At 42.5% G+C, this 14,754-nt stretch overlaps 2 protein-coding genes across 2 annotated transcripts; both read right to left on the reverse strand.

The window, feature by feature from the left end:
- Positions 1-410: 410 nt before the first annotated feature.
- On the reverse strand, positions 411-9,277 carry LOC106577207 (membrane-bound acylglycerophosphatidylinositol O-acyltransferase mboat7). Its single transcript, XM_014155119.3, has 9 exons — positions 9,151-9,277; positions 8,419-8,498; positions 8,040-8,169; positions 6,527-6,653; positions 6,273-6,429; positions 5,595-5,790; positions 3,794-3,946; positions 3,510-3,686; positions 411-3,016 (listed from the first exon to the last, which is right to left on the reverse strand). The coding sequence occupies exons 2-9, from the start codon at positions 8,492-8,494 to the stop codon at positions 2,605-2,607; spliced, it is 1,428 nt and encodes a 475-aa protein (XP_014010594.3). The 5' UTR covers positions 8,495-8,498; positions 9,151-9,277; the 3' UTR covers positions 411-2,604.
- Positions 9,278-11,530: 2,253 nt separating this feature from the next.
- On the reverse strand, positions 11,531-14,033 carry LOC106577194 (small ribosomal subunit protein uS4). The gene is made up of 5 exons (XM_014155075.3): positions 13,925-14,033; positions 13,257-13,368; positions 13,040-13,162; positions 12,507-12,693; positions 11,531-11,767 (listed from the first exon to the last, which is right to left on the reverse strand). The coding sequence occupies exons 2-5, from the start codon at positions 13,351-13,353 to the stop codon at positions 11,590-11,592; spliced, it is 585 nt and encodes a 194-aa protein (XP_014010550.1). The 5' UTR covers positions 13,354-13,368; positions 13,925-14,033; the 3' UTR covers positions 11,531-11,589.
- Positions 14,034-14,754: the final 721 nt, after the last annotated feature.

The following is a 14,754-nucleotide window of genomic DNA, read 5'->3' on the forward strand; positions in this document are numbered from 1 at the left end:
GGTTACACTCCACTCAGCTTACGTTAGTAACTAATGCAGTATCAACAAGCTGGGGTGTTACAAGACATTTGATGACTGGTTACAGGTTAGACCCATAACTTAATCATGTAGGAGTGTTTACTGTCTGTGCTTCAGTTCATAAACCTGTCTGTGCACTGATGTGACATGTTAGGTAACCATAGAGGCAAGCCTGTGAACAGCGGGATTTGTGTGTTCGTTGCTGTGTGTGTGAGTATGTGCAAGGGGATAGGGGAACGTTGATCATTTTCAGGTCTGACAACTCCTATAGTAAGTAAAAACCATAGAATGAACCATGTCAGATCAGAAATTGCAAGAGAAATGTGCACTAATAAAACAACTACAGCCAACATCCATGAACAAAACATCAATAAGGAACAAGACTTCAGACGTGTTGAATAGCTGAGACATGTATTCCGTTGGTAACACTGAACTGTTACAAGGCAGGGAGAGTTACAATCATCATAGTATCAAGGTGAAACCATTCCGAAACAAACAAAAATACACAAGAAAAACTAAATATTACATGTGATGGAGAAGCAACCATCAAGGAATGTTTTCTATACTGGTCATGAACTGAAATGAGTTGGCTGATAAAAAAACACAAGGTAGTCGTTTCTTTGGGGCTAGGGTTTTGGCACAAGGAAAAGGAGGGAGGGTTTGGATATATCAGATTGTGGTAAACAATTATAATACAATGCTTCCATGCTATCTAGTAAATTAAATTACAAGAAATATAATTCCAAATAACTTTTTATTCTACTGTCAGCACAATTTATATGAAAAAAAAAAGTATATAGTAATACCATTACATTTGTAATAAGATGGCAGTCAAACATTTTGGCAGTGACTGAGGACTGACTGGTAAGGTAGCTTGGTCTTTCTACAACCTTACCTTGTCAGTCAGTCCTCAGTCACTGCCAAAATGTTCTGATTGAGGCAATTTATTTCCTATAGTGCACTACCTTTGGCCCAGGTCTGACCAAAAGTAGTGCACTGTCTGGGGAATAGCCAGGTGTCATCTGAGATGTAGCCAGTGATACAGACAACAATAAAAAACAATAAATACATATTCACCATACAGTATAGAATTACATCTCTAATCAAATAATCTCAGACACCCAGAACTCAATTCTGGCGTAATTGCAGCAGATGCTCTATTTATGTTACGTGCATCTGTCCACAAGAGATTACTAATGACTACGGAATGCAGGACAGATCATTTTTGTAAAGAAGAATAGATGAGTAAAATGCTCATTTACAGGCCAAGTCAAATCAAAAGATAACATTTCAGAAGATCACCCAAAACGACATTTTAAATAATGCAGTAAAATAAATTCAGATTAAAATCAACATAGCAAATACCTTAAGCAATTTTCATGTATTTTTCTAAACCACAGATTCCATTCTGAAATGTGCGCTGGTCTTTTTGGTTCCAGTAGCCCCTCTTGACACAGTGAAAGTTATTTCAAGTTTCTTGGTCTTTACTCTGAGAACAAATCACTGAGGATGGCTCCACTTAATAATGACAGAATTTGTTTTCCTTTCAACTTGGAGCTAAGGGAGAAATGATCATCTTATCATAATCCAAATCCTAATAAGAATGTTGAGGAAAGAGAACGTATACAACTGCCACATTCATTATGACTGGATCCTCTATATGCCTTTTAAAACGAGACAAGTATACCTCACTATGTACTCATGGTTATCCAAAGTTCATTTATAGAATAGTGCAGAAAACTGATCATAGGAACGGCCTGATCAATGAAAACTCAAATATAAAGAAGCAGAAAGTCTTGTTTCCCCGGGAAAATGCATTGTTGATCTGGTCATGCCTTGCGATAAATGCCTGTGACTTGTATTTAACTTTGAGTAAATCGTGCACTGATGTCAATGGGATTAGAGATTTAGGCAAAATTACAGACTGAGTAACATACTTAGATCCCAGTTCAAATTGAGTCCTTGCTCTATGAATGGATTCAAGGGATGTGCCGCTGTGGCTATACAGTACTTTCTATTCTGTTTCAAGGCAGCATCTTGAACCTACAGCCTTAGAACATACAATTTTGTGTCCTCTAAACTAATTGAAGTAAATTTGTATGAAAATTGACTGATTTTGAAATAATCACACACACAAGTGAAGTAGCTGAATAATCTACATCCCCTGAACTTTTTTGCCATTCGCACATCAAAAATAACATTCATTAAGCAAACATTCTTTCACCCAATTATACCTGTATGTACACGTGGTTTGTAATGTAATATCACCATGGCAACTGTTACTGGGTTACAACGATGTTCATAAGGATTCACTGTATTCAGCTAATAGTCCAATGATGTCTCCTGGTTAGGGAAATCCTACAACTTCATCTATTCTACCTCCCAACTGCAAATCAAACCCTAGTAGGGTCTAGGGGCCAGTTTGGGATCAAACATAACTCTTCTCTACCAGGGGAGACATCACTGGACCTAACTGACAAAAGTGACCCATACAGATCAGTGACAGACAGTGCATTGTGGGAATAGTTGTTTTTTAGTAAACCAATCCTCCCCATACAGTACATCTTCCCACCCATCAATCCATTCTCACTCTGTCTTCTCTCTCACGTCCTCTTGCTTCACCTCTTTCTTCTCCCCCTCAATTTTCTCCTCCTTTTCACTCTTCTTTCTCTCCCTCTTTCCTCCCTTCATCAGCCTCCCGAACAGAATGCAGGCCAGGGCAATGATGTGGATGATGAAGTAGATGGAGGTCCAGTAGTGGACGGTGTCGCTGGCCTTCAGCAGGACGAAGCCCATACACATGTAGTCATAGGCCCTCATCTTGAGGAACCAGTGGACCCAGTCGAAGGCACTCTGACCCCGGGGCCCCAGCTTGGCCCTGACCGACGCCTCCATGGCCGACTCAGCTGCAATGCACAGGGGAATGGTGAGGAATGACAGGTAGTAGCCAGCGTGAAGCCCGTGCCAGTATGCACTGATGAACATGGTCCATCCAGCCCTGGGAGAGAGAGAGAGAATTGTGAAACGTATGCATCAAGTGACATTCAGGGGACATCTTATCTGGCAGTTACAAATATATTACATTTACATTACATTACATTTAAGTCATTTAGCAGACGCTCTTAACCAGAGCGACTTACAAATTGGTGCATTCACCTTATGATATCCAGTGGAACAACCACTTTACAATAGTGCATCTAAATCTTTTAAGGGGGGGGGGGGTGGTTAGAAGGATTACTTTATCCTATCCTAGGTATTCCTTAGAGGTGGGGTTTCAGGTGTCTCCGGAAGGTGGTGATTGACTCCGCTGTCCTGGCGTCGTGAGGGAGCTTGTTCCACCATTGGGGTGCCAGAGCAGCGAACAGTTTTGACTGTATACTCTATATATTGAAAGTTGACTGTAGTTTTGTAGTTTAACAGACTTCTATGAGACAGTTTATTTTAGACACAATACACATGCCTTCTCTAGTGAACCTACATAGGGCCCTTACTTGAGTGCGTAAGCCTTGAAGGGGGAGTTGGGGTAGATGTAGTGATGCAGCCACCACTGCACAGTCATGTTCCAGTAGCGCATCCCGTGGCGGACCTTCACACAGAAGTCAGTGTTGTATGGGTCAATGTTCTGGATGGTTTTGAAGTCGTACACAACCGGACTTTCAGGGTCAGGGCTGGAGAGACCGAAGGATCAAAACCAAGATTAAACACTTAAATAATTATGAATGAATGTACTTTCCTGTTTTCCCCAACTGGACTGAATATCCTGTGTGAGACTTGCCTATAGTTGACAGTGGGTCCCCCTCCCGGCTTGGAGAGCGCCCCCTCTGGGTAACAGCCCAGTCCTGCGCTGATGCAGCCAGCCTCTGCCCCACACCATGCAGCGTAGAACCGCATCCGGAACACAAAGAACACCACCGTCATGTAGAACAACCTGGAGGGGGGAATAGAGAGAAACCTCAATGTATAACTACGTAGCTCTCTGGAGAGCGAAAGACAGCGGTGAATGAACTCACAATTCTGTTATGCCAACTCAATATAAATAAAAAAAATCTAGTCTACCGTTCAAAAGTTTGGGGTCACTTAAATGTCCTTGTTTTACATGAAATGAGTTGCAAAATGAATAGGAAATAGTCAAGACGTTGACAAGGTTATAAATAATGATTTTTAATTGAAATTATAATTGTGTCCTTCAAACTTTGCTTTCGTCAAAGAATCCTCAATTTGCAGCAATTACAGCCTTGCAGACCTTTGGCATTCTAGTTGTCAATTTGTTGAGGTAATCTGAAGAGATTTCACCCCATGTTTCCTGAAGCATCTCCCACAAGTTGGTTTGATGGGCATTTCTTTCGTACCATACGGTCAAGCTACTCCCACAACAGCTCAATAGGGCCATTGTCCTGTTGTAGGAGGAAATTGGCTCCAATTAAGCTTCGTCCACAGGGTATGACATGGCGTTGCAAAATGGAGTGATAGCCTTTCTTCTTCAAGATCCCTTTTACCCTGTACAAATCTCCCAGTTTACCACCACCAAAGCACCCCCACACCATCACATTGCCTCCACCATGCTTGACAGATGGCGTCAAGCACTCCTCCAGCATGTTTTAATTTTTTCTGCGTCTCACGAATGTTCTTCTTTGTGATCCGAACACCTCAAACGTATATTCGTCTGTTCATAACACTTTTTTCCAATCTTCCTCTGTCCAGTGTCTGTGTTCCTTTGCCCAGCTTAATCTTTTATTGGCCAGTCTGAGATATGGCTTTTTCTTTGCAACTCTGCCTAGAAGGCCAGCATCCCGGAGTCGCCTCTTCACTGTTGATGTTGAGACTGGTGTTTTGCGGGTACTATTTAATGAAGCTGCCAATTGAGGACTTGTGAGGCGTCTGTTTCTCAAACTTGACACGCTAATGTACTTGTCCTCTTGCTCAGTTGTACACCGGGGCCTCCCGCTCCTCTTTCTATTCTGGTTAGAGACAGTTTGCGCTGTTCTGTGAAGGGAGTAGTACACAGCGTTCTACGAGATCTTCAGTTTCTTGCATGGAATAGCCTTCATTTCTCAGAACAAGAATAGACTGACGAGTTTCAGAAGAAAGGTCTTTGTTTCTGGCCATTTTGAGCCTGTCATCGAACCCACAAATGCTGATGCTCCAGATACTCAACTAGTCTAAAGAAGGCCATTTCTATTGCTTCTTTAATCAGTACAACAGTTTTCAGCTGTGCTAACATAATTGCAAAAGGGTTTTCTAATGATCCATTAGCCTTTTAAAATGATAAACTTGGATTAGCTAACACAACGTGCCATTGGAACACAGGAGTGATGGCTGCTGATAATGGGCCTCTGTACGCCTATGTAGATATTTTTTTTTTTTTTAAATCTGCCGTTTCCAGATACAATAGTAATTTACAACATTAACAATCTCTACACTGTATTTCTGATCAATTTGATGTTATTTTAATGGACAAAAAAAGTGCTTTTCTTTAAAAAACTAATTTAAGTGACCTCAACGTTTGAACGGTAGTATTTGATACAAGCAATTTATTTAACAACATTTTTACAAAATCAAGAGTGCTGTTTTGCTACCTGAAGACAAAGTGATGTTCCAGGAACTCTTCAGTGCGGACGTATGCCAGGGGGAAGTACATGTTAGCGGTCAGGAACAGAGCTCCGTAGACAGGCACCAACCTCAGCCTCAGCATGCAGGGTACCCAGCCAGGAAGGTCCAGGGAGCTGGGCTGCCTCAGCCAGTCCACATAGGTTTGGAACCGGAAGAACGGGCCTTTAGGGAGATGCAGGGATAAAATGAAGGGATGAAGAGAGAGCATTGAGGGAGAAGTGGTAGGATAGACAAGGTGAATAGTACAAGTTAGAAAAGACAATAAGGAGAGAGAGGGATCATTGGAGGACAAAAAGGATAGATTGCAAGGAAGAGTAGTGTTAATGGGTGATGGACGAAGGGGGTGAGTAAAAAAAGGAAGGAGTTACAGGAAGGTCGTGTACTGGAAGAGAACGTAAGCAGACTCACAATATTTTACTAGTGGCAGATATAAAGACAGAGAGAAACAACAGTTAAAATGGGTGCAAAAGCAAATTAGTGGCAAATCATACTAGATACATGGTACATTTACACCACATACACACTGAAGCCATTCACCTGTCTCCATATCAAAAAGAGGTCCAGAGAAATGGGTGAACTGTGGATATGTTGACAGTAGCCCTGTATGATGAAACAAACTAGGTAATGGGGCTAGACAGCCTTACCTGTCATTATACCCACATAGCAGTAGCTATAGGCTATCATATCATAGAGGGAAGGCTCTTGGGACAGTCCACCAACCACAGGAGACTTAGAGAATGAGCTCACTTCCTGTTTCTTCTCCAGGTGAAAACTCTGCACCTCATTGGCCAGACTGACCATCTGAATGAAAACAAGTGGGTTGTTACTGTAAACAACATCATTATGCCCTTGCATTTCAGTAATCGTGTATGTCCTCCATCTCTTCTTGTAGATGTACCTTCAGAGTGAGGAGTAGCTGGATGGCGTTGGCGAAGGGTGTTGGCGGCGGCAGGCCGAACCATGTGACCAGTCTGAAGAAGAGGAGGTAGAGGAAGGTCCAGGCCAGAGAGAGAGCTGGGGCACTCCTGAAGAAGGTAAACGGGAATGGGTGAGAGAGAGAAGTTCCTGACTGTCACACTAAATAGTGGCACACCATTACGACACCGGAGTGTTCTACAGTGTCTGTTGATACAGTTGAAGTCAGAAGTTTACATACACCTTAGCCAAATACATTTCAACTCAGTTTCACAATTCCTGACATTTAATCCTAGTAAAAATTCCCTGTGTTAGGATCACCACTTTATTTTAAGAATGTGGAATGTCAGAATAATAGTAGAGAGAATTATTTCTTTCAGATTTTATTTATTTCATCACATTCCCAGTGGATCAGAAGTTTACATACACTCAATAGGTATTTGGTAGCGTTGCCTTTAAATTGTTGAACTTGGGTCAAATGTTTCAGGTAGCCTTCCACAAGCTTCACAAGGTTCTTTGCTGTTGTTCTGGGATTGATTTCCACTTTTCGCACCAAAGTATGTTCATCTCTAGGAGACAGAACGCGTCTCATTCCTAAGCGGTATGACGGCTGCGTGGTCCCATGGTGTTTATACTTGCATAGTATTGTTTGTACAATAGTATGCAATTACAATTTTTTTCTGAAGTCTTGGCTGATTTCTTTTGATTTTTCCCTTGATGTCAAGCAAAGAGGCACTGAGTTTGAAGGTAGGCCTTGAAATATATCCACAGGCACACCTCCAACTGACTCAAATGTCAATTAGCCTATCAGAAGCTTCTAAAGCCATGACATCATTTTCTGGAACTTTCCAAGCTGTTTAAAGGCACAGTCAACTTAGTGTATGTAAACTTCTGACCCACTGGAATTGAGATACAGTGAAATAATCTGTCTGTAAACAATTGTTGGAAAAATGACTTGTCATGCACAAAGTACATGTCCTAACCGACTTGCCAAAACTATAGTTTGTTAACAAGAAATTTGTGGAGTGGTTGAAAAACGAGTTTTAATGACTCCAACCTAAGTGTATGTAAACCTCTGACTTAAACTGTATATCATTTGTATATTTTGAATAATGTCTCTTAAAGCTGGGAATTGCCAGGGACCTCACGATAAGATATTATCACGATACTTTGGCGCTGATACAATATGTATTGCAATTCGATGTTCCAAACATACTGCTCACCATGTCTGCTGCAAAAGGACAAGAGAGAGCCTTTGAGAACACAAGTTGTGATCAGTCATGGAAATAAAAGTGCTGAAAACAAATTGGCTCCGGATTTAAAAAGAAGATGTAGAAGAAGTTATGAAGAAAAGATACTGGAGTTTTGTTGCAGGTACAGCCAACTAGCGCCAAAAATTATATTGCGATATTGTCAAAACGATACAACATATCGTCAAAAGTAATATCTCGGTATGTAACTGCATGGATTTCTTCCCCCCATCACTAATGTCTCACCGCCAGTTGCTCTTGATGATGATCCATGTTCCAAGCACTGTCACCAGCGAGTGGAGGGCATGGACCTGACAGGTTGCTATGGTGATCGAGAGGCCCAAGAGCAACGCTGCCCCCTGCTTCACTGGAGGACCTACAGCAACAATAATATCCACACACATTTCACTCACAATAAACCTTCAGAGCAGATAGGCCTATTATAAATCATGTGCAAATTTTTTTTGACATGTTATCGTGATTGCAACTGCCTTTTAATTCTTCTGTCCTGCGTGTTACCAGAATGTATTGAAAATAAAGAATTGTGTTTTTCAGTGTTCATCTATTCTAGGAGACGCCATATAGGTTAGGTGAATTTATTCGACGGCCCAGATAGAATACTCACTCGGGTACCGGAATAGGAACCCGATGGGGATGGAAGCAGCGAGAATTCCCAAGTAGACCAGCTCATCAGGAGACATCTCTCTGCACACAGGTACACAACACACACACAGTATGATCATGGTAACTAAAATAGGTCCATGGAAAATGCTATGAGAAATTTGACTGCAGTTTGCAAACAGCAACATTATGACAGTGATAAATCCTGTGATCGACAACTTCATGTCTGTTCTATTCGAAGTTGCTATGCATGTTGGTTCCTCAATACACAAATATTGGTACAAGATAAGTAGTATAAGAAAGTGTTTATCATACACATGCCTCAACAACACAACGTCATGACAACATTTTTACACCACTGACGTGAGTTAGTGTGTGGACTGAATCAGAGCTCGCCTGATCATGCCATGGATGGAGTAATCACAGAATTGCAACATACGCGTTAAATGTTAGCACACGCTAGGCTAGTCAGCTACTGCAGCCTTGCGTGACACAAGAGGAAGTACCGCAGTGACAGAAGACAAGGGAAATATTTATTCTAGAGGATCTTCTATAGGCGATAAATTACATATTCTAGAAACGCAAAAAAATGTGCCTAGCTATCCCCCAAGACCACAACGAGCTAACTTGCTACAGTAGCAGCCAACGTTAGCTATTAGCTCAATGATTGTATTCCCTGTAGATGTACATCTCTGTTCAAAGGATGTAGCTAAACTTCTAGAATAAACGTACTCACGTTTAAAATCAGGCCGACATTCAATATAGTTAACAATCCCTGGAACAAATATTCAAGCACAGTGATGATTTGGTAAATCCCACTTCCTACTACCGCAACAACGTGTCATTCACAACCAAAACCCCGCCCATGGACACTGCCCCGTCCATAAATTAAGGCAGTACGTTTAAAAAATAATCATTCTGCTTGAAATGATTTGGAATTTTACATTAATATAGCGAACCCATTGATTCTTGAGGAATATTCTTAATGTCTCATAAGCTTTGTTCAACTGTCGTACCCAATGATACAGTATACACTGAACAAAAATATAAATTTAACATGTAAAGTGTTGGTCCCGTGTTTCATGAGCTGAAATAAAAGATCCCAGAAATGTTCCAAAATGCTTTTTTTCTCTCAAATTGTGCACACATTTGTTTACATCCGTTAGTGAGCATTTCTCCTTTACAAAGACAATACATCCATCTGACATTTGTGGCATATCAAGAAGCTAATTAAACAGCTTGATCATAACACAGGTGCACCTTGTGCTGGGGACAATAAAAAGCCACTCTAAAATTTGCAATTTTGTCATACAACACAATGCCACAGATACCTCAAGTTTTGAGGGAGCGTGCAATTGACATGCTGACTGTAGGAATGTCCAATTGAGCTTTTGCCGGAAAATTGAATGTTCATTTCTCTACCATAAGCCGCCTCCATCATTTTAGAGAATTTGGCAGTATGTCCAACAGGCCTCACAACCACAGACCACATGTAGCCAAGCCAGCCCAGGACATCACCTGCGGGATTGTCTGAGACAGCCACCCAGACAGCTCATTAAACCTTTTTGTTGTTGCAAACCTTAGACTTTCTGCACAAACTGTTAGAAACCGTCTCATCTGCGTGCTTGTCATCCTCACCAGGGTCTTGACCCGACTCCAGTGGACAAATGCTCACCTTCGATGGCCACTGGCATGCTAGAGAAGTGTGCCCTTCATGGATGAATCTCAGTTTCAACAGTACCGGGCAAATGGCGTCATGTGGGCGAACGGTTTGGTCATGTCAAGTTGTAAGCAGAGTGCCCCATGATGGCGGTGGGGTTATGGTATGGGCAGGCATAAGCTACGGGAAAACAAACTCAATTGCACTTTATAAATGGCCATTTGAATGCAGAGATACCGTGATGAGATCCTGAGGCCATTGTTATGCCATTCATTGTATATTCCCCATCAGGACCCAAAATAAGCTCATAAGCCATGGTGAATATCATTTCATTTTATGGATGTTAGTTCCTTGCATCCATAGCTGTCTATGAATGAGTGTTTACATTTCTCCAGCCCCGTAAAGGAGTGGAGGGATGACTGCTTTATCATTTTAACTGCAGATTGGCCTACATTTCAAGTGCCAAATATGAATATTGTCAGTCTAACTAGGCTGTTTGATAAACATGCATTTTACCTACCTTTATTCCCTATGAATCCACAATCCTATTGGAGAGTTATGGCAGACAGTGCACTTACCCTGTGCTATTTGCTTATTCTTGAGACAGCCTTACAGGGAGGTCAGAGACCTGGCAGTGTGGTGCCGGGACAACCTCAGCAAGACAAAGGAGCTGATCGTGGACTACATGAAACGGAGGGTCGAGCATGCCCCCACGCACATTGTTGGGGATGTTGTGGAGCAGGTCGAAAGCTTCAAGTTCTCTTCAGATTGAAGAGATTTGGCATGGGCCCCCAGTTCTACAGCTGCACCATTGACAGCATCTTGACTGGCTGCATCACCACTCGGTATGGCAACTGCTCAGCATCCAACCGCAAGACTAGAGGGTAGTGCGTATGACCGAGCTCCCTGCCATCCAGGACCTCTAACCCAGGTGGTGTCAGGAAGGCACTAGAAATTGTTAGACTCCAGCCACCCAAGTCCCAGTTCTGATAACAGGGAAAACTGATGCAGTCTGGAACCAACAAGACCCTGCACAGCACCTACCCACAAGCTGTCCAACTGCTAATTAGTTAACCAAGAGCTAGATGATCTGCATTCACCCCTTTTGACATGTTACCATTGCCTAGTCACTTACCATCTACTTCAATTCCTTAATACCCCATGCACATTAACCTGGTACTATGTCTCTAGCCAAGTTACTGTTAGTCTTATTCATTCACCACTGTTGGGAACAGCCCATTAGCAAGCAGTTCAGTTAGTCTACACCTGTTTACAAATGTGATTAGTTCTCACTCCCAATAGACAACTGAGCAAGTCAGAATTACATGATCCCTATAAATGTCCAGCAATCACACATCTATAACCCTAATGTAGTCATTAGGTGTAGTCAATTATTGTGCAGAGGCCTTAACAAGAGTAGTTTCCACCACATACCAAGTAAAAATGATCACTTAAATTTGGTCAAATGTTTTTATTATTGAAAAACACGAAGTGTCAGACAAGTCATCCTCCATTTCAATCCTCCTCTTCCTCATCAGCTCCTCCAGCACCACCCTGGCCCTTCTTGGCATTCTTTCTCTTGACGCGGCCGGGGCGTCCACCACCGTATGGTGAACGCAGGGAGAAGTCAATGTGCTTCTGGCTGTCCAGGCGCACCACGAAGGAGGGGATGTTGACCACCTGCTTGCGCACACTAGAGGGAGAAAGGAGACCTCAATGAGTGGTTTGTTCCTCCCCACTTAATCGCATAGACAAATAACCATCTAGAATAGTTTTCCATCAATGACAGGCCTCATTCACGAGGAATTCTTGACACCACAGGAAGTCTGAATATTACTTGTAATCATCGGCCTGCCTGAGGTAAAGTACTCTTATCCAAACTAAATTGAAGACCATGCGATTGCCTTACAAGTCAAATACACTTGACAGTTTGCCGTGACCATTGGTCCACATATCTGCCCGAGGTGCAATCCTCCATACATTACCTGTCAGCAAATAAGACAGTAGCGGTCTGCCTCTCGCTTGGCTCTGGGCAGTCTTATAGACAAGGTATACAGTCTTACTGCATTGACCTTGCTGAAACTCTAAACCCACTCTTAATAAGCAGGATTGGCTCTGGGCAGTCAAAGACAAGGTATACGGTTTGTTACCGAATTGACCTTGCTGGAATGTTAAACCACACTCAGGGATGAGCTATCGTTTGTGAGGCCCTCTAAGGATGGAGAAAGTAACTCATAAGTCGTGCAGTTTCAACTCATTAGTTACCTGAACAGTTATTGTAGGCATGTGAGAATTTTAGAAATATACATGTTACAAATGGTTTAACTACCGGTCACAAGTTCAAAGCCCACTTAAAATAACAGACCAGTGTAATGATCTATCGACTTGTCCTTTCTAGCATGGCCATCTAGTGACCATCTCCAACAGCTTACCGGATGTGCCTCTGGCGGATAAGAACGCGGGCGTGGTGGATGCTCTTAGCAAGGCCCAGCTTGAAGACCTGCGTCTGGAGCCTCCTCTCCAGGAAGTCCTCCACCTTCAGGCCCAGGATGTAATCGAGCTTCATCTTGCCCTCGTCCAGCACACCGATCCTCACCAGACGCCTGAGCAGGGCGTTACCTAGGAGACAGGATGCAGAAATTCTGTCACTGATCACAACATAGGGCCCTCTAATCTGGCCCTAATCAGCGACTGATTGAGACCTGGAACCCCAGGTGGGTGCAATTAATTCAGGTAGAACAGAACCAGCAGTCATCTGGACCTCTTAGGGTAAAATCTGAATATCCCCGATTTAAGGCATCTGGAAATCTGACTGACGGCCTCATTCACGAGGAATTCTTGACACCACAGACAATCTGAATATCGAATATTTAAATCATTGGCCGATATCTCACTAGCTAACAGCTCAAAGGACTTCTACGAACAGTCAAAATAAAGCTCAAAGGACAATCTAGCTGTGGCGTACCTTCAAAAAGACGCTTGGGGTCCTTCTCATCCAGAGTGAGCAGCTCTCTGGCGGCCTTGCGGATCTTGGCCAGGGTGAACTTCACCCTCCACACCTCACGCTTGTTCCTCAGACCATACTCCCCTGAGAGATTAAAGTCAATTTACTGAAAAAAATACATGGTATTTAGAGACAGCAAGTTTTGATTTATATTGAATCTGCTTATTTGCACACATACCGATAAGTTTAAGCTCCTGGTCGAGACGAGACTTCTCGAAGGGGCGGCGGGGGGTGACGTATGTCTTGCGACAAACCCAACTCCTGGCAACGGGCATAGTGGATCAAAGTGCCTGGGGAATAAGAATTGATATGGCTGTTTAGTTCCAACATTGCGATTACACAAATTATTAAACTGAATTTCAACCCATGTTAATTATTCTGCAGACCATCAAGTCATACACCCATTAATACACTGGTACTCCGTAACTTGGCTGGCGAAAGCAACAGCGGGAACTTGTTAACTATTTAACTAGCGTCAACGGATTCATATAAATAGACCATTTATATTAGGGCATTTTCCCCCCCACATATACAATTGCAAACTGTAAATGTAGTTTGATAGTGTAAAGCTTTTGAGAAGATGCAGAGAACTACAGCACAGTAACGTCAGGCCAGACCGGCGATATGTCACTCTTGCTAGCTAGCTAGCTAGCTAGCTAACCACGTTGTACAGTGCGTGTACGACTGACATGATCGAATAAGGCAGAAGTTATGCCAAAAATATACAAAAGATGTTGGTCGATGTTACCGAAATGCACAACTAAGCGTATTAATACATTACTTCTCAACATTGCGACCCTACTTTTATTGAAAAACAACAGACTAAAGCGCATAGTACGTTATTACCTGTATTCCACAGGCCAGCACGATAAAGAGGAAGTCAAATTGGATTTCTCCAGTATTTATAAGGATCCCGCGAACTACATTTCCCATAAATATGTGACGACACCACTTCAAAGTAGCAGTTGGTGAAATAGCTCCATCTGTTGTTCAACTTTAAAACTACAGCTTTGTTCGTCAAACTAAAACCGTTTATGTTTACTTGCTGAACATGAACAACTAACTTTTCAAACAACTATCTAGTCTAGTATACTACACGGAATAAACGTTGGATCACCTAGGTATGCCATGTATTATTTTGTGAGCTGTTGTGTAGGCCTCTGTTCGGTTATTGAACATTGTTTAGAAAAAAAAAAAGTGTAACGTTATGTGTGTTAGCCTGGCATCCTATGTAGGGGCTCTGTGTGTGTGTGTGTGTGTGTGTGTGTGTGTGTGTGTGTGTGTGTGTGTGTGTGTGTGTGTGTGTGTGTGTGTGTGTGTGTGTGAGAAACCCAGCTGTCACAAATCTCTGACAGCCACCACTGTCAGTGCTACTGGGAGACAGAGCGAAGACATGTACACACAACAAATGGACCAGTCTGAGTGTGTTGATTCATTCATTTTTTTTGTAAGGGTAGCTAATGCTTTTAGAAAAGTGATAGCCTACTAACCACCACACCCAATCAAACGACATGTTGCACGTGCGCTCACAACAGAAGAGCGTGCATATGGTACCTAGTAGTAGGCTAATTGACAGACTGAGAGAGACGGTGGAGGTGGCAGGGAGAGAGACGGGGACTATTTATAACACCCTGAAACGAGACCCTTTACATGTGTTTCTGTCTGTCAGGCCGACC

The sequence above is a fragment of the Salmo salar genome, chromosome 02, assembly GCF_965601325.2.
Source record: "Salmo salar chromosome 02, fSalSal1, whole genome shotgun sequence".
In the NCBI taxonomy this organism is placed as follows: domain Eukaryota; kingdom Metazoa; phylum Chordata; class Actinopteri; order Salmoniformes; family Salmonidae; genus Salmo; species Salmo salar.

What these genes read in the sequence shown, in the direction of transcription:
- LOC106577194 (XM_014155075.3), bottom strand. Translation starts at nt 13,353, where the DNA reads ATGCCCGTTGCCAGGAGTTGGGTTTGTCGCAAGACATACGTCACCCCC. An exon ending in CCCCAAGCGTCTTTTTGAAG is followed by an intron (nt 12,694 to 13,039) that starts GTACGCCACAGC and finishes CCTGTCTCCTAG; the next exon opens with GTAACGCCCTGCTCAGGCGT. An exon ending in ATCCGCCAGAGGCACATCCG is followed by an intron (nt 11,768 to 12,506) that starts GTAAGCTGTTGG and finishes TTCTCCCTCTAG; the next exon opens with TGTGCGCAAGCAGGTGGTCA.
- LOC106577207 (XM_014155119.3), bottom strand. Translation starts at nt 8,494, where the DNA reads ATGTCTCCTGATGAGCTGGTCTACTTGGGAATTCTCGCTGCTTCCATC. An exon ending in GTTCCTATTCCGGTACCCGA is followed by an intron (nt 8,170 to 8,418) that starts GTGAGTATTCTA and finishes TTGTTGCTGTAG; the next exon opens with GTCCTCCAGTGAAGCAGGGG. An exon ending in CTATGTGGGTATAATGACAG is followed by an intron (nt 5,791 to 6,272) that starts GTAAGGCTGTCT and finishes ATCTCCCTAAAG; the next exon opens with GCCCGTTCTTCCGGTTCCAA.